We start from the raw sequence: 26475 nt of genomic DNA on the forward strand, positions 1-26475 counted from the left end.
TGGGCCCTCAATTGGTCTCAGTGCCCTGGATAAGGTTGGGAAATGTTAGCTATAGTTCCTGATCACTGTTCAGTGACATTCCCAAAAACCCCACAAGTGGAAAAGGAATGTTTATGAACTATTCATGGGGCAAGATTGATCTCAACTGCCAGCTGCCTCTCCACAGCTGTACAGTCTGAGATATTCACACTCATGATGTTGCATTCATATTCAAATCTGTTCAAACTTACCTTTAAACCTTCCCCTGAACAAATGTTAGCACAAACATTGCTGCACCTGAAGGCTCTGAAATAGAAATACTTAAAAACACAGGTCCGCATTTTAATAATGTGCCTCTGTATTATCATCCCACAGTGTCCGTGCACACACGCATTCTCACTGTGGGAAGTTAGCTATATGATTTGCGAGATTGTTGACAGCTACCTCCTGTAAGTGAACATCGACCATGACTGACCTGTACCCTGCTGTTATTTCACTGTTGTCTGACAGAGTGTCAAAGGTGCTGTCCGGACACTGTAGTAAGTTTGGATACTCAAAATCATTTGTGCTGATGTTTTCAGGCTTCGCAAGATTATTTTGGATAATGAAACCTGTTTTCTCATTTGGATTTCACTCAACCTGAAGTCCCACCATTGTCAGCTGCCCACTGCAGCTCTATTGGCTGTGTTATTCAATGTCCATCAATAGTGTTTACACTCCTATCCCACACATTGCAATATGAGGTCTGGAAAAGTGATTATAACTGTGAGAAATGGGTTCATATGGATTTCTTTGAAGTTAATTTCTGATTTTTGCCTGCCGAACGAGTTTCTGTTAGAGGGTTGTATTTACCTGTTTCATTTCCAGTGAAATGTTCAGTGGGAAATTTAAAAAGTTGCTAGATGGAGACTTTAGCAGATAAACATCAACTTTCTTTGTTCAAGCACCTTGGGAGGATTAACCACATTAAAGATACTGTATAAATGCAGATTGTTGGTGTCCTAGGGATTTACTCCTCCAAGGAGACATTAGCGTAAGGCAAGTGACAACTCACCTGGAGCAGTCTTGCGCTTTCATAAACATCTTTGAATGAATGGTTTGATCGACAGTGCCTAAGACAATGAATTCTTCAATCTTGTATGCAAGTGTGACAATAAGTATATATAATTACTAAGAACAAGTTATCATTAAAATCATAAAATAGTAGAGCAGACAAGGAGGTCAATCAGCTCATCAAATTTGCTTCATTCTCATGAAAGCCAATAAAATGGTGTGGACCAGATTATCTTGTGGAATAAAAAAAATACTTGTGAACATCCATTCTCTGACACAACAGTGATATTGATATTTTAAAATTTAAACTGGACCTCACATCGAAATAAACAAGTCTGAAATATTTTCATCAAAGAGGGCATCAGCTCCAGACCTAAGTGTTTACAAACTTAAATCACCAGACACAGGATGATACCAATCAGATTAAACAGTTCTCTGATTCAATGAAACACACATTCAGCACCAACTCTGTCCAAGTTTCACACAATATCGGGCTTGTTAAACTTTAGAGAAAAAGTGCAAAAATATATTTTCAATCTGGTTTTAATGTGAAACGCTTTGAAAAAAATGGATCCACAATTATAACATAACTCGGAATAACGAATGAACAAAATAAGGCTAAAATGGAAGACTGCACCCTGTAAGAGTCTATCCCACGATTTAGAAAATTCTGGAAAAAGGGGGCGAAACAGTTCATGACAAGTTAATTTCTGGTCCGAAATTGCAGCCTTAACTTGCCAACGGGATGAAAAGATCACTTGGAGCATCCTGCTAACGTCACATGCTGTAAGTGACAAATCGAATCAATAGGATGAGGGATGAGTGTTCTTACCCAGAAGGCAGTTCAGTCTGCAGTCTTTTTGCAGTCAGTTTGGGTCAGTCTGAATAAACAACTGGCCAGCTACACACGGGCATTTCACAGCTGGTCTGCAGTTGCTATTACCTGTTGCAAAGAGCCACTCTCTCTCCCTCTCTCAGCACATCTGCTGCAGGTTCCAAACGTGCCAATTGTCCACGCCTAGCACCGGCCCCCTCTCCACAATCAGTCGAGATGCTGATCGCCACCACTAAACCCGCCTACGTTTGGCTCCGCTGGGGCTGGACGGGTTACTGTTCACGCTCAGGAGATTTGCAGTGGCTCGGTTCCTTTTCCTCTTGTCGATCACCTCTTTTGTCCCAACCTCGCCGGCAACTGGCACTTTCTCCTTCACCGTCAGCTTTTCAATCACCTTTACGTTACCTGGAGATGCAGGAATCGAAATTGGTCATTGTTAAAGTGAAATGCAATCATCACCACAAGCTGCACAGAAACCCAAACACGGGTAGCAAGATCGCGCTGATGGGTGGTTGGCAGAATTATACTGCAAACAATGGGATCCATTTTACCGAAAACAAAGCCTGGTGTCGCTGCATCAGCATTTCTCAATTTACCAATGCTGCTGCTTTATTATTTTTAACCAATTGTATTTGCACTATGGCCATTTACTGACTTTCTCAATATTTATGCACCCAGATTAATAAACATCAGTCATGGCTCAGTGAGTAGCACACTTAACTCTGAGCTGGAGCTCACTGGTTGAAGTCCTAGTCGAAAGACTTGAGCACAAATCTAGGCCAGCACTCCAGTGCAGTAATGGGGGAGCGCCGCGCTGCCGGAGGGGGCAGTGCTGAGGGAGCACCGCGCTGCCGGAGGGGGCAGTGCTGAGGGAGCGCCGCGCTGCCGGAGGGGGCAGTGCTGAGGGAGCGCCGCGCTGCCGGAGGGGGCAGTGCTGAGGGAGCGCCGCGCTGCTGGAGGGGGCAGTGCGTGGGAGCGCCGCGCTGCCGGAGGGGCAGTGCTGAGGGAGCGCCGCGCTGCTGGAGGGGGCAGTGCTGAGGGAGCGCCGCGCTGCTGGAGGGGCAGTGCCGAGGGAGCTCCGCGCTGCCGGAGGGGCAGTGCCGAGGGAGTGCCGCGCTGCTGGAGAGGGCAGCGCCGAGGGAGCGCCGCGCTGCCGGAGGGGCAGCGCCGAGAGAGTGCTGCACTGCCGGAGGGGGCAGCGCCGAGGGAGCGCCACGCTGCCAGAAGGGGCAGTGCCGAGGGAGCTCCGCGCTGCCGGAGGGGGCAGTGCCGAGGGAGCTCCGCGCTGCCGGAGGGGGCAGTGCTGAGGGAGCGCCGCGCTGCTGGAGGGGGCAGTGCTGAGGGAGTGCCGCGCTGCTGGAGGGGGCAGTGCTGAGGGAGTGCCGCGCTGTCAGAGAAGCAGTGCTGAGGGGAGGGAGAGCTGTAGGAGTGATTCATGAGAGCTCCATTCACGAACATCTGGGAGCCTGTTCCAATTTAATCCTGATTGATAGGAGGGAAGGATCAGTCCTTAGTTACCTGCAGAGGGATGATTGTAAATTGGTTGGAACTACCTTGAATCAGATCCGAATGGGCTTTAATAGAGTGGGAAGAGCATAAACTCTGGCACGGACCAGTTGGGCAGAATGGCCTGTGCCCATGCTGTAAATTCTGTGTAATTCTAGGAATATATTTCAGTAACGTACCTATAATTACCAAAGCAACCACAACATAACTAGTGAAACTGGAACCATCCCCTTAAATACAGGGTCCTCTTTTGGAGTTGTTGAGTCATTTCCCCACCCGGCCCCGCACTCCCAGGTTAAGGCCCTCCCTGGGTTGCAGTTACAATGCTTCTTTGCACCTCTTGCCACTGGGTATTACTGGTATATGAGCCTCATTCTGAGAGTCAGCAGTCCACGACTGTGAGAGCAGACGCTTGGCCTCATCAACATCTCTCCAGTCAGAGCAAACTGAGTAACAGTTCCCAGAGACTGTCCTCCTGAGTACCCACCCTCTTCAGCCGGTGGTTGCTCCAGCAACTCCTCCTTCTGCTCATCCTTCAGTTCTTCCTCTGCACCACTCTTTCCTGTGAAAATTATCAAAATATCACACACCCAACTCTCAAAGCGCATTTCAAAAGTGGAACCAGGACCCTGCACCGGGGAGTGTTTCAACACCGGGGAGTGACCGCTGCCCCCATACTGGGGAGTGACCGCTGCCCCCATACTGGGGAGTGACCGCTGCCCCTGCACTGGGGAGTGACCGCTGCCCACCACCCCCTCCAACACCAGGGAGTGACCAGTACCCCCCACACCAGAGTGACCACTTTGCTTGCAGGATGTGACCGCTAAGCATATATCAGAGGATGACTAGTATCCTTGATCCAGAGAGTGACCACTACCCATGCACCAGTGACCATCTCTGTAGAACTAGATGAGTGACCAGTCCCGCAGAGCCAAAGCCCAGCAGCAGAGTGTGACCGGTATCTGCAGAACAAGAATCCCATGCCAGAGTGTGACCACAACTGGCCCTGCTCAGATGCAGGAACAACTGAGAAAAACAAATTGGACGATGAAAAGATTTAATAATAAACTATTTAAACAAAACTACACTGTTTTAAAAAGTGACAATCTCAGGTCTGGGACTCTGGCCAATTCTCAGAAGGATACACACTGTGATCACTGCGTCCCAGACTAATGATGGGCATTACAGAATGTTCCAAAATACACCCTCTGCAGACAGTGAGATAAGCAATGAGCTAATGGGAGGAAAGGTCTTGTAACAGTCTCTATCACAAAGGGCAAAGTATTTGACAGACTAATGGGACTAAAGGCAGACAAGTCGCCAGCACCTGTTGGCCTACACCCAAGGGTTTTAAAGGAAGTAGCTACAGAGATACGGGAGGCATTGGTCAAAATATTCCAGAACTCACTGGACTCCGGGAGGGTCCCAGCAGATTGGAAAACTGCTAATGTGACCCCCCTGTTCAAGAAGGGAGGGAGACAAAAAAACAGGAAACTATAGGTAATGTATTAGCATGGATTGAGGATTGGTTAGCACACAGAAGACAGAGAGCCGGGATTAATGAGTCTTTTTCAGTTTGGAAAGATGTAACTAGTGGAGTGCCGCAAGGATCAGTCCGAGGGCCTCAATTAACTTGGAGGAGGGGGCAGAGTGTAATGTATCCAAATTTGTTGACAATACAAAAATAGGCGGGAGAGCGACTCTGCCCGCCCACGGGAGAGCGACTTCACTCGATCTCAGCTCCGTACCTTCTTTCACTTCATGAATAATGTCTTCAGGGAGAACAAAATTCCGCTCGCCATTTGGGAAAGGGAGGATTTCAGACTCGTGCTGGAAAACATCAGATAACATTTCAAAATCTGAAGTCAGAAAACAATAGTTAAAACGTCTTTAATGTAGAAAGACTTTGCAAAGTACTTTACAGAAGCGAAAGGCAAAAGATGTTCCTGTGAAGCATCCTGGGCAGTTTTGTTATGTTAACAGTGCTATACAAATGTAAATTGTTGTTGGCTACAGAAGGCAAACAGCTTGGCGTAAAATTACTCTTTGAAAACACCCAATTCCTCCCTCCAAAACTCTCATGGCTCTGACAGCAACAGCAACTTGCATTTATATGGCACCTTTAATGTTGTAAAAGTTTCCCAAGGCATGAAGGGATGTGGGAAGGAAATCCCAGACTGCGGAGTGCGGGTAGCTGAAAGCACAGTCAGTGAGGATGTGACACAGGACAGGGGGGAAGGAGATGGACAGGGGGGAAGGAGATGGACAGGGGGGAAGGAGATGGACAGGGGGGAAGGAGATGGACAGGGGGGAAGGAGATGGACAGGGGGGAAGGAGATGGACAGGGGGGAAGGAGATGGACAGGGGGGGAAGGAGATGGACAGGGGGGGAAGGAGATGGACAGGGGGGGAGGAGATGGACAGGGGGGAAGGAGATGGACAGTGGGGAAGGAGATGGACAGTGGGGAAGGAGATGGACAGGGGGGAAGGAGATGGACAGGGGGGGAAGGAGATGGACAGGGGGGGAGGAGATGGACAGGGGGGAAGGAGATGGACAGGGGGGAAGGAGATGGACAGTGGGGAAGGAGATGGACAGGGGGGAAGGAGATGGACAGGGGGGAAGGAGATGGACAGGGGGGAAGGAGATGGACAGGGGGGAAGGAGATGGACAGGGGGGAAGGAGATGGACAGGGGGGAAGGAGATGGACAGGGGGGAAGGAGATGGACAGGGGGGAAGGAGATGGACAGGGGGGAAGGAGATGGACAGGGGGGAAGGAGATGGACAGGGGGGAAGGAGATGGACAGGGGGGAAGGAGATGGACAGGGGGGAAGGAGATGGACAGGGGGGAAGGAGATGGACAGGGGGAAGGAGATGGACAGGGGGGAAGGAGATGGACAGGAGGGAAGGAGATGGACAGGAGGGAAGGAGATGGACAGGAGGGAGAGATGTTCAAGAGCCTGGACTCAGGGAAATGGAGAATTCTGGGCAGAACGTGCCTCCACCTCCCTCATCCATAGAATTCCCTCCCTAACCCTCTCCTCCTGTAAGACGCTCCTTAAATTCTATCTCTTTGACAAAGTTTTTGGTCACCTGTCCGAATAGCTCCCACTGTGACTCAGTGTCAATTTTTGTTGTGGTGACCTGTGACTGATCTCTTTATCTTGATTAAGGTAATAAACTTTCCCAAGATATAAATGCAAGTTGTTGTTTTCTTTCAATATTTATTCTTTGATGGGGTGTGGGCATCGGTGGCAAGGGCAGCATTTATTGCCCATCCCTAATTGCTCTTGAGGAGGTGGTGGTGAGCTGCCTTCTTGAACCGCTGCAGTCCATGTGGTGTAGGTAGACGAAGGGAGGAAGTGCTGTTATGGAGAGGATGGAGGACCTGGCCTGGCTTGTGGGGTTGGGGTGGATTTTAATTACAAGGGTGATTGTTTTGAATTCAAAAGGCAATTCTTTTAAGATGAAGAACTCAATTCCAGCTCCTCCCCTCTACCATCTGTCACAGAGCAGGGCACATGGCATTAGTTATACTGCTTATCCAGGATAAACACCTACACAGTCTGGATGAGCCAAATGACCTGTTTCTGTGCTCTAATTCCTGCAGAATTATCTGACCCCTCCTGTGCTACACCGCGAAAGATTGATTGTGATCTGATCTATGTTACCATGTGGGTCTAAAGGCTTCTCCATGAGGACAGTGACTCTTCCACTAATCAGGCCCCAAACCAAAAGCACATCTGTGACCAGCTGCATACCAGTGCTTGCATGTCATACATGACATTCAGGTGTTCCCAAACTATTTTAGAGGAGACTTGGCGTCCGATATTCTGACTGAATTTGTCCCGGATACAGATCATGTGGAAGTGTCGATTTACTCCTGGAGAGAGAGAGAGAGACAGAGAAATCTGCAGTTACTCAGCAGTGAACTAAATGAATTAATCTGTTTCTGGTGTTGTCGATGGAGGGAGCAATATTAGCCCAGGGAGAACCCCCCTGCTCAACTTTGAATTGTGCCATGGAATCTTTGCCAACCACCTGAACAGGTGGCAAAGTCTCGGTTTATTTAACGTTGCACTCCCTCAGTGCTGTACAGGAAGTGTCAGCTGAGATTTTGTGCTCGGGGCTCTGCATTGGAGCTCGAAGCCACCACTTTATGACTGAGAAACAAGAATGTCACTGGATGAGCCATGGCTGACAAACTCAATTCGAGATCATCATCACCATTAGTCTCAAACACATCACACTCAGTCATTACACCACCTAACGTATTGAATCAGATAACAAACAGGAGGAGGAGGCCATTCAGATCATTCACTCGATGGGATAGGGATCCAAGGTTCTTCTGTAATGTTAAGATTCATAAACTGATGAAAAGGTCATAGCCCTGGTAAATTAAGTTGCTTTTAAAGCTGCTCTCAACAGTTTGTCTTTATTTCCCCCCCCCTACCCCGCTGATAGGTTAAATTCTCAGGGAGTGTTTGTGTCAAAGAAAACATTTGACCCCATTTCATTCTGGCACACAAAAGGGATTAGCAAAGTGAAAGGGATGAGGGTCAAAGGTGGGGAGGGAGGATGCCAGACCAGGTCAGGCTGTCCAAGTGGTGCTCTGTGCCCATCTGCTAAAACCTCACACCATATGACCATAAGACATAGGAGCAGAAATTAGGCCATTCGGCCCATCGAGTCTGCTCCGCCATTCAATCATGGCTGATAAGTTTCTCAACCCCATTCTCCCGCCTTCTCCCCGTAACCTTTGATCCCCTTACCAATCAAGAACCTATCTATCTCGGTCATAAATACACTCAATGACCTGGCCTCCACAGCCTTCTGTGGCAATGAATTCCATAGATTCACCACTCTCTGGCTAAAGAAGTTTCTCCTCATCTCTGTTCTAAAAGGTCTTCCCTTTACTCTGAGGCTGTGCCCTCGGGTCCTAGTCTCTCCTACTAATGGAAACATCTTCCCCACGTCCACTCTATCCAGGCCTTTCAGTGTTCTGTAAGTTTCAATCAGATCCCCCCTCATCCTTCTAAACTCCATTGAGTATAGACCCAGAGTCCTCAAACGTTCCTCATATGTTAAGCCTTTCATTCCTGGGATCGTTCTCGTGAACCTCCTTTGGACCCTCTCCAGGGCCAGCACATCCTTCCTGAGATACGGGGCCAAAATTGCTCACAATATTCTAAATGTGGTCTGACCAGAGCCTTATAAAGCCTCAGCAGCACATCCCTGCTTTTATATTCTAGTCCTCTCGAAATAAATGCCAACATTGCATTTGCCTTCCTAACTACCGACTCAACCTGCAAGTTAACCTTAAGAGAATCCTGGACTAGGACTCCCAAGTCCCTTTGCACTCCAGATTTCTGAATTCTCTCCCCATTTAGAAAATAGTCTATGTCTCTATTCTACCTACCAAAGTGCATGACCTCACACTTCCCCACGTTGTATTCCATCTGCCACTTCTTTGCCCATTCTCCTAACCTGTCCAAATCCTTCTGCAGCCTCCCCGCCTCCTCAATACTACCTGTCCCTCCACCTATCTTTGTATCATCTGCAAACTTAGCCAGGTTGCCCTCAGTTCCTTCATCTAGATCATTAATGGATAAAGTGAAAAGTTGTAGTCCCAACACTGACCCCTGCAGAACTCCACTTGTCACCGGCCGCCATCCTGAGACCCTTATCCCCACTCTCTGCCTCCTGCCAGACAGCCAATCTTCTATCCATGCTAGTACCTTGCCTCTAACACCATGGGCTCTTATCTTACTGAGCAGCCTCCTATGCGGCACCTTGTCAAAGGCGTTCTGGAAGTCCAAGTAGATAACATCCATTGGCTCTCCTTTGTCTAACCTACTTGTTACCTCCTCAAAGAATTCTAACAGATTTGTCAGGCATGGCCTCCCCTTGATGAAACCATGCTGACTTTGCCCGATTTTACCATGCACTTCCAAGTATTCTGAAATCTCATCCTTAATAATGGACTCTGAAATCTTACCAACGACCGACGTCAGGCTAATCGGCCTGTAATTTCCCGTCTTTTGCCTCACTCCCTTCTTAAACAGGGGGGTTACATTAGCGATTTTCCAGTCCTCTGGGACCCTCCCTGACTCAAGTGATTCCTGAAAGATCACCACTAACGCCTCCACTATCTCTTCAGCTACCTCCTTCAGAATTCTGGGGTGTAATCCATCTGGTCCAGGTGATTTATCCACCTTCAGACCTTTCAGTTTTCCTAGCACCTTCTCCTTGGTAATGGCCACCATACTCACCTCTGCCCCCCGACTCTCTTGAACTTTGGCGATGTTACTCGTGTCTTCCACCGTGAAGACTGACGCAAAGTACCTATTCAGTTCTGCCGCCATTTCTCGCCTCTCAGCCATGGTTGCCTCGTCCTCCCTTTAGTATGCTTCTTCTTCATTGGGATGAATTTTTGCCGTGTCTCCCAAATTACTCCCAGAAACTCCTGCCATTGCTGTTCCACTGTCTTTCCTGCTAGGCTCATCTCCCAGTCAATTCTGGCCAGCTCCTCCCTCATGCCTCTGTAGTTGCCTTTATTCAACTGTAATACCGCTACATCTGATTCCAGCTTTTTCCTCTCAAATTGCAGGGTAAATTCTATCATATTATGGTCACTTCCTCCTAAGGGTTCCTTCACCTTAAGCACCCTTATCAAATCTGCCTCATTACACATCACTAAATCTAGAATTGCCTGTTCCCTAGTGGGCTCCACCACAAGCTGCTCCAAAAAGCCATCTCGTAGACATTCCACAAATTCCTTTTCTTGGGATCCACTACCAACCTGATTTTCCCAGTCTACCTGCATATTGAAATCCCCCATGATCACTGTAACCTTGCCTTTCTTACACGCCTTTTCTATCCCCTGGTGTATCTTGTGTCCCACATCCTGACTACTGTTCAGAGGCCTGTACATAACTCCCATTATGGTTTTTTTTACCTTTGCAGTTCCTCAACTCTACCCACACAGATTCTACATCACCTGACCCTACATCATTTCTTGCTATCGATTTAATTTCATTTCTTACTAACAAAGCAACCCCACCCCCTCTGCCAACCTGCCTATTTTTTCGATAGGATGTATATCCTTGGACATTTAGCTCCCAGTCCTGATCCCCTTGCAGCCATGTCTCCGAGATGCCCACCACATCATACCTGCCAATTTCAATCTGCGCCACAAGCTCATTTACCTTATTTCGTATACTGCGTGCATTCAGATACAACACCTTCAGTCCTGCATTTCCCGTCCCCTTTCTCATTATCGTCCCTTTATCTGATGTGCTTGAAGTTAGATTCCTAGCCCTTTCCAAACACTCTGTCCTATTTTGTGTTCTGGAGACTTTAATAGCCTCTCCTGGGCTCTCCTTTCTTTTCAGTTTTTTCATAATTTTCCATGAAGTTGAATCCACCCCCCACACGCTAACCTGCTGCTTTGTTTCCCATTAGTCATACTTCTTGGAGTTTTACCCTTCCCTCCCCCACCATTTTCTAGTTTAAAGCCCTGTTGACCACCCTATTTACCCTTTTCGCTAGAACACCCATATCTGCAAACTGAGGTCAACATACTTTGCCTCACCAAAATATTAGGGCAGGTTACTGCACCCACAAGCTCAGGCTGCAGAGCCAGGGTCAGGGGGTTAGGCAATAACCTGACTATAATGTTGTTGATACTCCCTTGTAAAGTGTCCAATTAGATGACCATTTCCATTCCAGGGTGACCATGATACATTCATCTGGTATAGATCATCAGAAGGCTGGAATAGGGCAGCAGGGGAGAGGCGGAGGAGACAGAGGGGGTGAGGGGGGGAGATGGGGGGGTCGGGGGGGGAGAGATGGGGGGGTCGGGGGGGGAGAGATGGGGGGGTCGGGGGGGGGGGAGAGATGGGGGGGTCGGGGGGGGGGGGGGAGATGGGGGGGTCGGGGGGGGGGAGATGGGGGGGTCGGGGGGGGGGGGGAGATGGGGGGGTCGGGGGGGGGGGGAGATGGGGGGGTCGGGGGGGGGGAGATGGGGGGGTCGGGGGGGGGGGAGATGGGGGGGTCGGGGGGGGGGGAGATGGGGGGGTCGGGGGGGGGGGAGATGGGGGGGTCGGGGGGGGGGGAGATGGGGGGGTCGGGGGGGGGGGGAGATGGGGGGGTCGGGGGGGGGGGAGATGGGGGGGTCGGGGGGGGGGGGGGAGATGGGGGGGTCGAGGGCGGGGAGATGGGGGGTCGAGGGGGGGGGAGATGGAGGGGCGAGGGGGGGAGATGGGGGGACGGGGACGGGGGGGGGGGGGGGGATGGGGGGGGAGGGGAGACAGGGGTCGGCGCGCGCAGCTCCTGTAGATTCGATCTCCAGACCCCCGGGTGAGGACAATGGGCCGGGGGGAGGGGATGGGCCGAACGGCCACATCCTGCTGGCCCCTGGGGGCGGGGTCTGTCCCTCTCCTCAGTCCGACTCACCCACTGGTTTGTGTCCCAACATCGCGTGGAAAAGGCAAACTTCCACCTCCGGGGTCCAGGACACCGTCTCCTCCTCCCGCTCCTTCTCCACCGGCGGCGCCTGCACCTCGGCCATAACCGCCGCTCCGGCAAGACCCGAGGCCTGAGGCCTACACCCAACAGAAAACAGGCCGTGCCAGGAATCCCAGCGGCCCCCGCGCCTTCCCCTCCTGCCAGGAATCCCAGCGGCCCCCGCGCCTTCCCCTCCTGCCAGGAATCCCAGCGGCCCCCGCGCCTTCCCCTGCCGCCAGGAATCCCAGCGGCCCCCGCGCCTTCCCCTCCTGCCAGGAATCCCAGCGGCCCCCGCGCCTTCCCCGGCCGCCAGGAATCCCATCGGCCCTCGCGCCTTCCCCTCCTGCCAGGAATCCCAGCGGCCCATGCACGGACTGACAGTTCCCCCCGCGACCACCAGGGGGGAGCAGTCACTGAGCGGTCAGTGGGGGTTAAAGGTTACTGAAGGTCACTGACCCAATGTCACAGCCTCTCCCTCCCCCAATTGTTGAATGGAAGCAAATTCAACAATAACTTTGTTCTAGATTTCCACCATCCGCAGTATTTTGCTTTTATCAATAATAACTTCATAGGGCAGCTTGAGTGACCTGCCTAATGACCCCTGCATTTCTCCACATCTCACAGCTGTGCTTTTTCTATTTTTATTCATTTACAGGATGTGGGCTTCACTGGCTGGGCCAGCATTTATTGCCCATCCCTAGTTGCCCTTGAGAAGGTGGTGGTGAGCTGCCTTCTTGAACCGCTGCAGTCCATGTGGTGTAGGTACATCCACAGTGCTGTTAGGGAGGGAGTTCCAGGATTTTGACCCAGTGACAGTGAAGGAACGGTGATATATTTCCAAGTCAGGATGGTGAGTGACTTGGAGGGGAACTTCCAGGTGGTGGTGTTCCCATGTGTCTGCTGCCCTTGTCCTTCTAGATGGTAGTGGTCGTGGGTTTGGAAGGTGCTGCCTAAGGAGCCTTGGTGAATTCCTGCAGTGCATCTTGTAGATGGTACACACACTGCTGCTACTGTGCGTCGGTGGTGGAGGGAGTGAATGTTTGTGGATGTGGTGCCAATCAAGCGGCTGCTTTGTCCTGGATGATGTCGAGCTTCTTGAGCTGCACTCATCCAGGCAAGTGGAGAGTATTCCATCACACTCCTGACTTGTGCCTTGTAGATGGTGGACAGGCTTTGGGGAGTCAGGAGGTGAGTTACTCAGAATCATAGAATTTTAACGGCACAGAAGGGGGCCATTTGGCCTATCGGGTCTGCACCAGCTGTCCAAATGACTATTATGCCCTAGTGCCATTGCCCTGCCTTTTCCCCGTACCCCTCCACATTGTTTCTGTTCAAATAATTATCAACTGTCCTCTTGAATGCCTCGATTGAACCTGCCTCCACTGCACTTCCAGGCAGTGCATCCCAGACCCAAACCACTCGCTGTGTGATTTTGCAAATCACTTTAATTCTATTCGCTCTCGTTCTTGATCTTTTTACGAATGGGAACAGCTTCTCCCTCTCTACTCTGTCTAGCTCCCTCATGATTTTGAACATCTCTTTCAAATCTCCTCTTAGCCTTCATCTCTCCAAGGACAACAACCTCTCCAAACTATCCACATAACTAAAGTTTTTCATCCATGGAACCATTCTTGTAAACCTCTTCTGCACTCTCTCCAATGTGTTCACATCCTTCCTATAATGCGGCGTCCAGAACTGTGCACAATTTTCAGCTGAGGTCCAATGAGTGTCTTATATAAATTCAGCATAACCGCTTTGCTCTTGTACTCTATGTCCTTATTAATAAAGCCCAGTATACTATATGCTTTATCACTGCTCTCTCCACCAGCCTTGCCACCTTCAATGATCTATGCACATATACACCCAGGCCTTTCTGTGCCTGCAACCCCTTCAAAATTTCACCACAGAATTCCAAGCCTCTGACCTGCTCTTGTAGCCACAGTATTTATATGGCTAGTCCAGTTCAGTTTCTGGTCAATGGTAACCCCCAGGATGTTGATAGTGGGGGATTCAGTGATGGTAATGCCATTGAATGTCAAGGGTGATGGTTAGATTCTCTCTTGTTGGATAGGGTCATTGCCTGGCACTTGTGTGGTGCAAATGTTAGAACATAACATAAGAACATAAGAACTAGGAGCAGGAGTAGGCAATTCAGCCCCTCGAGCCTGCCCCGCCATTCAATACGATCATGGCTGATCTCATTTCGGCCTCAACTCCAATTTTCCGCCCTCTTCCCATAACCTTTCAACCCGTTAATAATTAAAAATCTGTCTAACTCCTCCTTAAATTTATTCAGCGTCCCGGCATCCACTGCACTCTGAGGTAGTGAATTCCACAGATTCACCACCCTTTGAGAAAAGTAATTCCTCCTCATCTCTGATTTAAATCTACCACCCCTTAGCCTAAACTATGGCCTCTTGTTCTAGAATGCCCCACAAGGGGAAACATCTGCTCCATGTCTACTTTGTCTATCCCCTTTAGCATCTTATACACCTCAGTTAGATCTCCTCTCATCCTTCTAAACTCTAGTGAGTATAGGCCTAAACTGCTCAATCTCTCCTCATAAGACAAGCCCCGCATCCCTGGAATCAATCTAGTGAACCTCCTCTGAACTGCCTCCAGTGCAACTACATCCTTCCTCAAGTAAGGGGACCAAAACTGTGCACAGTATTCCAGGTGCGGTCTCACCAATGCCTTGTACAGTTGCAACAACACTTCCCTATTTTTATACTCTATTCCTTTAGTTATAAATGCCAAAATTCTATTTGCTTTCCTTATTACCTGCTGTACCTGCATACTAGCTTTCAGCGATTCATGCACGAGGACACCCAGATCCCTCTGCACTGAAACATTCTGAAGTTTCTCTTCAATTAAATAATAAGTCACCTTTTTATTCTTCCGACCAAAATGGATAACCTCACACTTAATTACGTTAAACTCCATCTGCCAAATTTTGGCCCATTCACCTAACCTGTCCATATCCATTTGTAAATTTCTTATTTCCTCATTGCAACTTACTTTCCCACCTATTTTGATGTCATCTGCAAATTTAGCTATAGTACCTTCTATCCCTGAATCCAAGACATTAATATAGATTGTAAATAGTTGGGGCCCAAGGACCGAACCCTGTGGCACCCCAATAGTTACAGATTGCCATCCAGAAAAAGACCCATTTATCCTGATTGTCTGCTTTCTGTTGGTTAGCCAATCCTCTATCCAAGCTAATATATTACCCCTAACTCCGTGTGATCTTATCTTGTGTATTAATCTTTTGTGTGGCACCTTATCAAAGGCCTTCTGGAAGTCCAGATATACTACATCTACAGGATCCCCATTATCTACTTTGCTTGTCACATCTTCAAAGAACTCTAGAAAATTAGTCAAACACGATTTACTCTTCATAAAACCATGCTGACTCTGATGGATTGCATTTTGACTTTCCAAATGCCCCATTACTATTGCCTTAATAATGGATTCTAACAATTTCCCAACGACTGACGTTAAACTAACTGGTCTATAGTTTCCTACTTTCTGCCTTCCCCCTTTTTGAATAAGGGTGTTATATTAGCATTTTTCCAATCCACTGGAACCTTTCCAGAATCCAGGGAATTTTGGAATGTTATAGCCAATGCATCCACTATCTCCGCTGCCACTTCCTTTAAGACCCTGGGATGTAGATCATCAGGTCCTGGGGACTTGTCACCCTTTAATCCCAATAGTTTGCTCAGTACTTTTTCTCTAGTGATGGTGATTATTCTAAGTTCCTCCTTCTCTATACCCTCTGCACGACCTGTTACTATTGGGGTGGTACTAGTGTCCTCCACCGTGAAAACTGAGGCAAAATATTGATTAAACGTCTCTGCCATTTCTGCGTTCCCCACTATTAACTCCCCAGTCTCATCCTCCAAGAGACCAACATTCACTTTAGCTACTCTCTTTCCTTTTATATACTTGTAGAAGCTTTTGCTATCAGTTTTTACATTTTGCGCTAGTTTTCTTTCATAATTTACCTTTGCTTTTTTAATTTTTTTTTAGTAACCCTTTGTTGATGTTTAAAAGTTTCCCAATCTTCCAGCCTGCCACTGACCTTTGCAATCTGGTATGCCTTAGTTGTTGCCTTTAAGTTATCTTTAACTTCCTTGCTTAGCCATGGATGCTTTTTCCCCCTCTTACCATCTTTCTTCCCCTTTGGAATATATTTTACTTGGGAGGAAATGAATATCTCCTTAAATATCTGCCACTGTTCATCAACTGTCCTACCTTGTAGTCTTCCTGCCCAGTCCACGAGGGCCAAATCTGCCCTCATGCCTATGTAGTTACCTTTGTTTAACTCCAGAACACAAGTGTGGGACTCAAGTTTCTCACTCTCAAACAGAACTTGAAATTCTAGCATGCTATGATCACTCTTCCCTAGAGGTTCCTTTACTATGAGATCATTAATTAACCCCAACTCATTACACAAAACCAAATCCAGAATAGCCTGTTCCCTGGTTGGCTCCACAACATATTGCTCCAAGAAACAATTTCTAATACACTCTATGAACTCTCCCTCGAGGCTATCCTTGCCAATTTGATTAGTCCAGTCTATACGCATATTAAAATCATCCATGATTATTGCCGTGCCTTTCTTACATGCTCCCAGTATTTCCTGGTTTATACTGTGCCCTACTGCTGAACTACTGTTTGGGGACCTATAGATTACTCCCACCAGGGACTTCTGTCCCTTGCTATTTCTTATTTCTACCCAGATTGACTCTACATCTTGCTCTCCAGTGCCTATATCATTCCTCACTATAGCACTGATCTCTTCCTTTACTAACAAAGCTACACCACCTCCTTTTCCTTCCTGTCTATCCTTCCGAAACACTGAGTACCCTTGGATATTCAACTCCCAAACCTGTTCTCCCTGTAACCACGTCTCAGTAATCGCCACCAAATCACACCTATTTATCTCTATTTGTGCTGTTAACTCATTAGTTTTATTCCGAATGCTATGCGCATTCAGATACAAAGCCTTTAAGTTTGCCCTATTGTCAATTTTCCCTACTCTTATATGATTCTTTGGTACAATATGGCGTTCACACACTCTGTCCCTTCCTTTCGCTTTTGGGTAACAATCAGCCTCGTCACTAACCTGCACTCTTACCCTCTTCTTAAACTTTGATTTTTTATATTTCCATGCAACTGAACCCTCCCCCCCACTATTTAGTTTAAAGCCCTATCTACAACCCTAGTTATGCGATTCGCCAGGACACTGGTCGCAGCATGATTCAAGTAGGGCCCGTCCGAATGGGATAGCTCCCTCTTTCCCCAGTACTGGTGCCAGTGTCCCATGAACTCGAGCCCATTTCTCCCACACCAATCTTTGAGCCACACATTTACCTCTTTAATCTTATTGACCCTGTGCCAATTAGCTCGTGGCTCAGGTAGTAACCCGGAGATTATTAACTTTTTGGTTCTGCTTTTTAATTTAGCGCCTAGCTGCTCATATTCCCTCAGCAGAATCTCTTTCCTCATTCTACCTATATCATTGGTACCTACGTGGACCACGACAACTGGATCTTTCCCCTCCCACTCCAAGTTCCTCTGCAGCCCAGATGAGATATCCTTAACCCTGGCTCCAGGTAGGCAACACTGCCTTCGGGACTCTCAATCCTGGCTACAGACAACAGGATCTATTCCCCTAACTATACTATCCCCGATTACAACTACATTTCTCTTTTCTCCCCCCACTTGAATGGCTCCCTGTTCAATGGTGCTATGGTCAGTTTGCTCATCCTCCCTGCACAGGGCCTTGTTACTTGCCACTTGTCAGCCCAAGCCTGGATATTGTCCAGGTCTTGCTGCATTTGGACATGGACTGTTCCAGTATCTGAGGAGTTGCGAATGGTGCTGAACATTGTGCAATCGTCAGTGAACATCCCCACTTCTGACCTTATGATGGAAGGAAGGTCATTGATGAAGCAGCTGAAGATGGTTAGGCCAAGGGCACTACTCTGAGGAACTCCTGCAGTGATGTCCTGGGACTGAGATGATTGACCTCCAACAACCACAACCATCTTCCTTTGTGCTAGGTATGACTCCAACCAGAGGAGAGTTTTCCCCCGATTCCCACTGACTCCAGTTTTGCTAGGGCTCCTTGATGCCACACTTGGTCAAATGCTGCCTTGATGTCAAGGGCAGTCACTCTCACCTCACCTCGGGTGTTCAGCTCTTTTGTCCATGTTTGAACCAAGGCTGTAATGAGGTCAGGAGCTGAGTGGCCCTGGCGGAACCCAAACTGGGTGTCAGTGAGCAGGTTGTTGCTAAGCAATTGCCACTTGATAGCACTGTTGATGATCCCTTGCATCGCTTTGCTGATGATTGAGAGTAGACTGATGGGGCGGTAATTGGCTGGGTTGGATTTGTCCTGCTTTTTGTGTACAGGACATACCTGGGCAATTTTCCACATAGTCGGGTAGATGCCAGTGTTGTAGCTGTACTGGAACAGCTTGGCTAGGGGCGCGGCAAGTTCTGGAGCACAAATCTTCAGTACTATTGCCAGAATATTGCCAGGACCCATAGTCTTTGCAGTATCCAGTGCCTTCAGCCGTTTCTTGATAGCAGGTGGAGTGAATCCAATTGGCTGAAGACTGGCATCTGTGATGCTGGGGACCTCCGGAGGATGCCGAGATGGATCACCACTCAGCATTTCTGGCTGAAGATTGTAGCAAATGCTTCAGCCTTATCTTTTACACTGATGTGCTGGGCTCTTCCATCATTGAGGATGGGAATATTTGTGAAGCCTCCTCCTCCAGTGAGTTGTTTAATTGTCCACCACCATTCAAGACTGGATGTGGCAGGACCGCAAAGCTTAGATCTTATCTGTTGATTGTGGGATTGCTTAGCTCTGTCTATCACTTGCTGCTTATGCTGTTTGGCACGCAAGTAGTCCTGTGTTATAGCTTCACCAGGTTGACACCCAATTTTTAGGTATGCCTGGTGGTGCTCCTGGCATGCCCTCCTGCACCCTTCATTGAACCAGGGTTGACCCCCTGGCTTGATGGTAATGGTAGAGTGGGGGATATGCTGGGCCATGAGGTTACAGATTGTGGTTGAGTACAATTCTGCTGCTGCTGATGGCCCACAGCGCCTCATGGATTGGGTTGCTAGATCTATTTAAAATCTATCCCATTTACCACGGTGAAGGGTATCCTCAATGTGAAGACGGAATTCTGTCTCCACAAGATTTTGTGGTGGTCACTCCTATCGATACTGTCATGGACAGATGCATCTGCGGCAGGCAGGTTGGTGAGGACGAGGTCAAGTACGTTTTTCCCTCTTGTTTGTTTCCCTCCAAGTGGTATTGAACATGGAGGTGCTGTGGTCGGTGTTGGGAGGTGTGGCGGGCATGGGGTTGGTATTAGGGGTCTGAGTCAATGTTGACTCCCAGATCAACTCCCTCCCGACTGTATACCACTGTGCCGCCCTCTCTGCTGGGTCTGTCCTGCCAGTGGGACAGGACATACCCAGGGGTGGTGATGGTGGAGTCTGGGACATTATCTGTAAGGTATGATTCTGTTAGGATGACTATGTCAGGCTGTTGCCTAGGTCGATGCCAGGTGGTCCGTCCAGTTTCATTCCTTTTTAGTTTTTAGTGGTTTGATACAACTGAGTAACTTGCTGGGCCATTTCAGAGGGCATTTGAGAGTCAACCACGTTGCTCTGGGTCTGGAGTCACATGTAGGCCAGACCAGGTAAGGATGGCAGATTTACTGAACCAGATGTGGTTTTACAACAATCGACAATGGTTTCATGGTCATCGTTAGACTTATAATTCTAGATTATTTTTGAATTCAAATTCCACCATCTGCAATGGTGAGATTCAAACCTGATTCCCTGGAACATTACCCTGGATCTCTGTAATACTGGTCCAGCGACAATACCACTACACCACTGCCTCCCCTCCCTTTCCTCACCAGTTGCTCCTGGAGCCTCCCATTTCAATTTCAAATTGTCTAACATCATCTTTCTCTTCCTCGCTCTTGATCTACATCCCTCTAATCTTCCTACAGGAAGTTCTCATGCCTTAGAATTTGGCCATTCCAACCTTGTTGCCTTTTCTTGATGATGTTCATGAATGACCTTTTCCCCCTCCACCATCCTGAGAACCTCTTCATTGCTCTTCTGTTCTCTCCATCTGACCCGCTCCAAAGGGAGCTGGATTAATACTGAAAGGGGACAAGTTTGCAAGATTTTGGAGAAAGGGTGGGGAGGGGCGAGATTAATTGAAAATCTTTTCAAACAGCCATCAGAGCCAGATGGGCCCAATGGGTTCCTGTGCTTTAAGATTATGTAATTTAATTAATAATTGTGACAAATCTGGTTCCTCATGGGCAGCTACCCAGAAAGCTGCCAGATTGTTGTTAAAACACAACTAATGCCCTCCAGAGAAGGAAATCTGCCTGGCCCTTACCCAGTCTGAGCCTACAGTCCCAACACAACATGGTTCACTCTTAACTCCGCCCCCTGAAGTGGCCAGGTGAGAAACACAGTGGTTATTATTTGCAGATCTTTGCTTTCTTCCCCAGGAGAATAGCATGAATTAGTGGAAAGATTTGTGAACTGATTTACAGCCTGACTGGCGGTGACGTGAACACGTGTACAGTACTGGTCTCCTTATTTAAGGAAGGATGTCATTGCATTAGAAGCAGTTCAGAGGTTTACTAAATGAATACCAGAAATGGGTGAGCTGTCTTATGAGGAAAGGTTGGACAAATTAGGCTGGAGTTTCGAAGAGTAAGAGGCAACTTGTTTGAAACAAAGAAGATCTTGAGATGTCTTGACAGGGTGGATGTGGAAAGTGTCAGGAAGATATAATCATTTTCGTAATGTTATTGGAATTTGTTGGAAAGCAGAGTAATAGTGGGGTTTGTGTCTGTGTGTGTGACTTAATTGAATTAACACCAGCTGGTCTGAAGACTTTGATTTATCAGAAATTAGGTTTGAAATATTAAATAGGTAAACATGGGGGAAGTTTTATAATGTGAGGTGTGAAGTGAACATTAGCATTTTGAAATAAACTAGACCAGCTTAAATTCAAAGGAGGGGGTGAAATGTTACACCTAGCCAGGAGAAGTTAATAAACAGTGTGTTTGTTTTTTCCCAAAGATTACTGGTAAAATTGGTACTATGATAGATTTTTATTATTAGAGAGGTAAAGTCCAAAGACATAGTGAAACAATGGGAATTTTCATTCAAAGGGGAAAATATGTATAAAGGAGTGAAGGCTGGGTGTAAGGGCAGGCATTGTATGATTTAACAAGTGTGAAAAGCCTCCAGCATCTAAGCCTCAAGGTGCTGTCTACAAGGAACTGAAGCTGAGAAAACTTACTTTGAATTCGACTGTCCAGGGTGTGCGCGTTGCCTGGGTATGCTTTAATGTATGTGTTTTACTGTTGCCTTAACGGAGGTGTAACTGGGGTTAGATTAATTAGGGGATTTAGAAGTTATCATAGTAGTAATTTGTAGATCTAGGTATGTGCTTAAAATCATTTCTTCTAATAATAAAGGTTTAATTTAGTTTTGTAAAAACCTATAAGACTTATAGGCTTGGAGACCTTCGTTTTACTGAAGTCAAAGCCCTGCATCTCGAAATGTATACCAATTGCAAAACAAGTTGTGGCAGTTGTTTCAAGTTTCCCTTTGGGATTTGAGCAGCTCAGCATTTACCATCAGCTGTGCCATAACAAAAAGATGTTTCCTCTTGTGTGAGAATTTAAGACAGAGATGAGGAGAAATTCTTTCCCTCAGAGGGTCGTGTCTTTGGAACTCTCTTCCTCAAAAGGCGGTGGAAGCAGAGCCTTTGAATGTTTTCAAGACAGAGGTAGATAGATTCTTGATAAATAAGGGGGCGACAGGTTATCGGGGGGGTAGGCGGGTGGTTACAGTCAGATCAGCCACGATCTTATTGAATGGCGGAGCAGTCTCAAAGGGCTGAGTGGCCTACTGATGCTCCTGACTCATATGTTTGTATGTTCTAGAGCCAAGACTATCTTTATCCCTGACGATAGCGAAGGTTGGGGGGGGGGGGGGGGGGGAGTTAATTTATTCAGGGAATGAAGGATTTATGGGCTCTCACCATCCACATGAAACGCGATGATGGGGGCGCTCAGACCCATCGCTTTTGAGGATCCCACTGAATGTTAACTCCGAATCCTGAGCCCGACCTCTGCTCTCCACTCACCAGGACAGAGGCTTGACTTGCGCCGAACTGAGGTGGAAATGTTACCACGGAGCCAAAAGCTGGAGCCAGACTACTCAGTTGTAAGCAGGGCAACAGTAACAACAACAACTTATATTTATATGGCGCCTATAATGTAGCAAAAGATCCTAAGGCGTTTCACAGTGCATTATGAAACAGCATTTCAGACTGAGCCACATGAAGAGGTTTCAGGACAAGAGGCCAAAAGTGGTCGGCTCTAAGTAGCGTCTTAAAAGAGGACACAGAGGTGGGAGTTCCGGAGCTTGGGGCCCAGGCCACCAATGGCGGAGCGAGAAACACTGGGGATGCTCAAGAGGCCGGAATTGGATGAGTGTAGAGATCTGGGAGGTTGTAGGACTGGAGGAGATTAAAGAGGTAAAGGGAGGCGAGGCAGTGGAGGGATCTGAAAATGGGGATGAGGTCCACTAGGAATTGGCGACACATGCAAACCTGCTCACAACGAAAAACAAGTGATTCACTCCCTCTGAGTTACAGAAGACTTCTTTGCTGGTAGAGAGAGACGATTGGCTTGACAGTGTCAAGTTTCAAATAGCTGCTTGTCCTGGATACCAGTTGCTCAGTGATCACGTGCGCACAGTAACATGAGGCCCTGACACCAGCCATTCCCCTTAATTCCTGCAACCAGATCTGAGCTGGAGACCAGCCAGCGAGGGAGCTGATGTCTCACAGCAGCACTGTGCAAACCTCTGGCCCCAATGAACCTGTCCTCAGCTTCTCAATCTTACCGCGAGGATGATTTTAAACTGACTCACGTGTGCCAGTTTAATTTGTGGAATCAGACAGCAGAGCAGGAGGCCATTCAGCCCACCCAGCCTGTGCTGGCTCTTTAAGAGAGCTATTTCATTAGTCCCACTCCCTCCCTCCCCCTCCCCCTCCAGCAGCCCTGAAAATTTACTCCCCCTTTTCAAGTACTTATCCACTTCCCTTCCTAACCTGTTCACACCACAGAAAGGTCTCGGCGTGTTTCACACTCGGGTTATCTCAGTCAGCACTGTGGCACCAGTAAATCTGAACACCGGACCTGTGACACAGCAGCATCCCACAAATATCGACGGGACGAATGGTAACCTGTTTATTGGTGTGTTGTTTTAGAGCGTTATGTGGTCCAGGTCAATGAAGAACGTTTTTGCTCTTTTCTCAATTCCATCTCAGATCAGAATCATCCAGGATCTTCCTGGAACCTCCAGTGATTAAATATTAATCCTGAGGCCACTGCTGGGAGGAACTTGGGTGAAAGAAACTGCAGAGGCGTTTAAAAAAAAAAGTGTTCTTTCCTTTGAACATTTATGTTTATTACTGTTGGAGATGGAAAAAGGCTGTTCGACTGGGTGGGGCTGTTGCAGGTCATGTGATTAAACCTTCCAATCAGAGTTGGCAACCCAATTTCCAATGGCATCTGTAACATGAAGAAGAACAGGAAAATTCAAGGGAATTTGTTGACCTCTGGAAGGCTGGTCTCTCTTCTTAAACTAGATTGGTAAGGGGCTGGTGTTATGACCGGGATGGGAGGAGTGTGGGTATTATCCAGCCCCACTACTCCGCAGGCTGTAACATTAATTTAAAAGTTTAATTTTCTCACCAAAATGGCCAATCGTCTATTCCCCCTCCTGCTGTCCAGAATAAGAACCTTCAATCAGGCTCCTTTTAATAAACTCAGAACAATTGTTTATTATAAAATACTACTTTTTAACAAGTACTGATTAACACACAATTGTAATCAGAATGTATAACTATCTATCTCTTCCTAAAGAACCCCCCCAGCACACACACAGTCACACACACAGACAAACAGATAGAGTCTCTCTGCAGCAATGGGCTTTGGAGGATGGGCGTTATAAAATAAAGGATAAAGTCCGTAGGGTCTCGGCGCTGTTGACCTGGAGTTCCCTCGTGTGAGGCCTGGCCGCTGGTCCCGATGGAAGTTCTCACCAACTGGTCTCAGCTTTGCAGGTCCAAACGCAGACCAGTTACACTCAGTTGAGGGCTCACTGGCTACAGGTTGATAGCCACACACAATTTTAGACAAGGTAGAGAGAGGGAGAGAGAGAGAGCCAGTTAGGGTTGCCTTCCATCCTCATCTTTTTCCCAACAAGGCTGCCTTCAAAACCAGCAGGTTCACAATTAATTTTTCTCTCTCTTCCATGTGATTTCCAGCAAGTTACCAACTTTTACCTTTTCAGTTTTTTTCCCCTCATCAATTAAAATGATTGCTGTTCAAAACAAAACAAGCAGATCTTCCTCAAATACCATCGCGGTTCAGGTGATTTCTTGGAAGAGGCCTGCTTGCTGACAAATCCAAGGTGAACATATGACCTTTTTAAAAAAAAAAAAATATCCCAGGCTATCATCATCCAAATGTACAGATCATGCCATGTCCTTCCATCTTGTAAAAGGAAAAAATAATCAGTCTTGAGAGACATGATTCCAACACTGGGAACCTGAGGGCAAATTCAGAGCAGGGAACGGGAGAGATGGAGAATTAGTGAGTGACTCTGAAAGACAGAAGCAGCACAGGTTAAAAAGTGCACAGCACAGGAATTTGGCGGTGTTAAAAGGTGCATACGTAAATGCAACGAGTATAGCAAATAAAGCTGATGAGCTAAAGGCACAGATAGACACATGGCAGCTTGACATCATCACTATAACGGAAATTTGGCTTAAGGATAGGCAAAAATGGGAGAATAACATCCCTGGATATCGAGTTTTCAGGCAGGATAGGGACGGGGATAAAAAGGTGGGGGTGTAGCATTATTGGTTAAAGAAACAATTACTGCTGTGAGAAGGGATGATATACTAAATGAAGCACCAAATAATGGGTAGAACTCAGAAATAAAAAGGGGCAGTCACATTGCTAGGAGTGGACTATAGACCCCCAAATAGGGAAAGGGAGTTAGAAGAGCAAATATGTAGACAGATTTCTGAGTGCAAAAACAATAGGGCAGTAATCGTCGGAGGCTTCAATGAACAGTGTGAAGGACACAGAGGGCACAATATTCCTGAACTGCATTCAAGGGAACTTTTTTAGGCAGTATGTAACAAGCCCAGTGAGAGGGAGCGCAATTCTAGATCTAATCTTAGGGAATGAAGCTGGGCAAGTGGATGAAGTGGCTGTGGGGGACCATTTTGGAGATAGTGACCATAATACCGTTAGATTTATCATCATTAAGAAAAAGGACAAAGATAGAATAAATTGGGGGAAGACAAATTTTACAAAGGTGAGCTGGTGAGAGTGGACTGGATACAGCTACTGGAAGGAAAAACAGTGTCAAATCAGTGGGCATTCAAAAGCGAGATTCTACGGGCACAGTGTAGACATGTCCCCACAAAGAGAAAGGGTGGTACAGCCAAATCTAGAGGCCTCTGGTTACCCAGCAGCACATAGGGTAAGGTACAACAGAAAAAGAGAGCTTATGACGGTCACATAAAGCTTAATGAGCTAAATACTGTAGAAAGCCTAGAGGAGTATAGAAAGTACAGGGGCGAAGCAAAAAAGGAAATTAGGAAAGCAAAGAGAGGATACGAAAAAATATTGGCAGGTAAAATCAAAAAAACCCAAAGATGTTTTCCCAGCACATTAAGAGCAAGAGAATAACTAAGGAAAGGGTAAGGCCTATCAGAGATGTACATGGTAACTCGTGTATTGATGCTGAAGATGTGGGCAGGGTTCTCAATAAGTACTTTGTCTCTGTCTTCACTAAGAGGGATGATGCAGGTATTCTAGTCAAAGAGGAGGAGTGTGAACTATTAGATACAATAAGCATAGTGAGAGAGGGGAAGTACTGGAGGGACTGGCATCCTTGAAGGTGGATAAATCACCAGGGTCGGATGGATTGTATCCCAGGCTGTCGAAGGAAGCCAGGGAGGAAATAGTGGAAGCTCTGAGGATAATTTTCCAATCCTCACTAGCTACAGGCAAGGTACCAAAGGATTGGAGGTCTGCAAATGTTACACCAATATTTAAAAAGGCTGCGAGGGACAAGCCAGAAAATTATAGGCCGGTCAGTCTGACTTCAGTGGTGGGCAAATTATTGAAAGCAATTCTGAGAGACAGGATAGACTGTCACTGGGAAAGGCACAGATCGATCAGGGATAGTTTATTAGGGGAAGATCGTGTCTTACTAACTTAATAGAATTTTTTGAGGAAGTAACAAGGAGGATTGATGAGGGTAGTGCAGTGGATGTTGTCTACATGGATTTCAGTAAGGCATTTGACAAGGTCCCACATGGCAGACTGGTCAGAAGAGTGAGATCCCGTGGGATACAGGGGAAGGTGGTGAGTTGGATCCAAAATTGACTCAGTGACAGGAAACAAAGGGTAATGGTCGATTGATGT

General features: G+C 47.4%; 1 protein-coding gene across 2 annotated transcripts; it reads right to left on the bottom strand.

Moving 5' to 3' along the window:
* Positions 1-1559: 1559 nt before the first annotated feature.
* mrgbp (MRG/MORF4L binding protein) lies at positions 1560-12109 on the bottom strand. 2 transcript variants are annotated; one of them, XM_078554800.1, is made up of 5 exons: positions 11828-12109; positions 7132-7253; positions 5122-5203; positions 3861-3935; positions 1560-2272 (listed from the first exon to the last, which is right to left on the bottom strand). In XM_078554800.1, exons 1-5 carry the CDS (start codon positions 11940-11942, stop codon positions 2100-2102), a joined length of 567 nt encoding a protein of 188 aa, XP_078410926.1. In that variant the 5' UTR covers positions 11943-12109; the 3' UTR covers positions 1560-2099. The 2 variants fall into 2 exon arrangements, with proteins under 2 accessions (XP_078410926.1, XP_078410927.1); XM_078554801.1 differs by lacking the exon at positions 3861-3935 and having other exon boundaries at positions 11828-12045.
* Between the last annotated feature and the right edge of the window lie 14366 nt (positions 12110-26475).

The sequence above is a fragment of the Cetorhinus maximus genome, chromosome 13 (assembly GCF_964194155.1).
Source record: "Cetorhinus maximus chromosome 13, sCetMax3.hap1.1, whole genome shotgun sequence".
Taxonomy (NCBI): domain Eukaryota; kingdom Metazoa; phylum Chordata; class Chondrichthyes; order Lamniformes; family Cetorhinidae; genus Cetorhinus; species Cetorhinus maximus.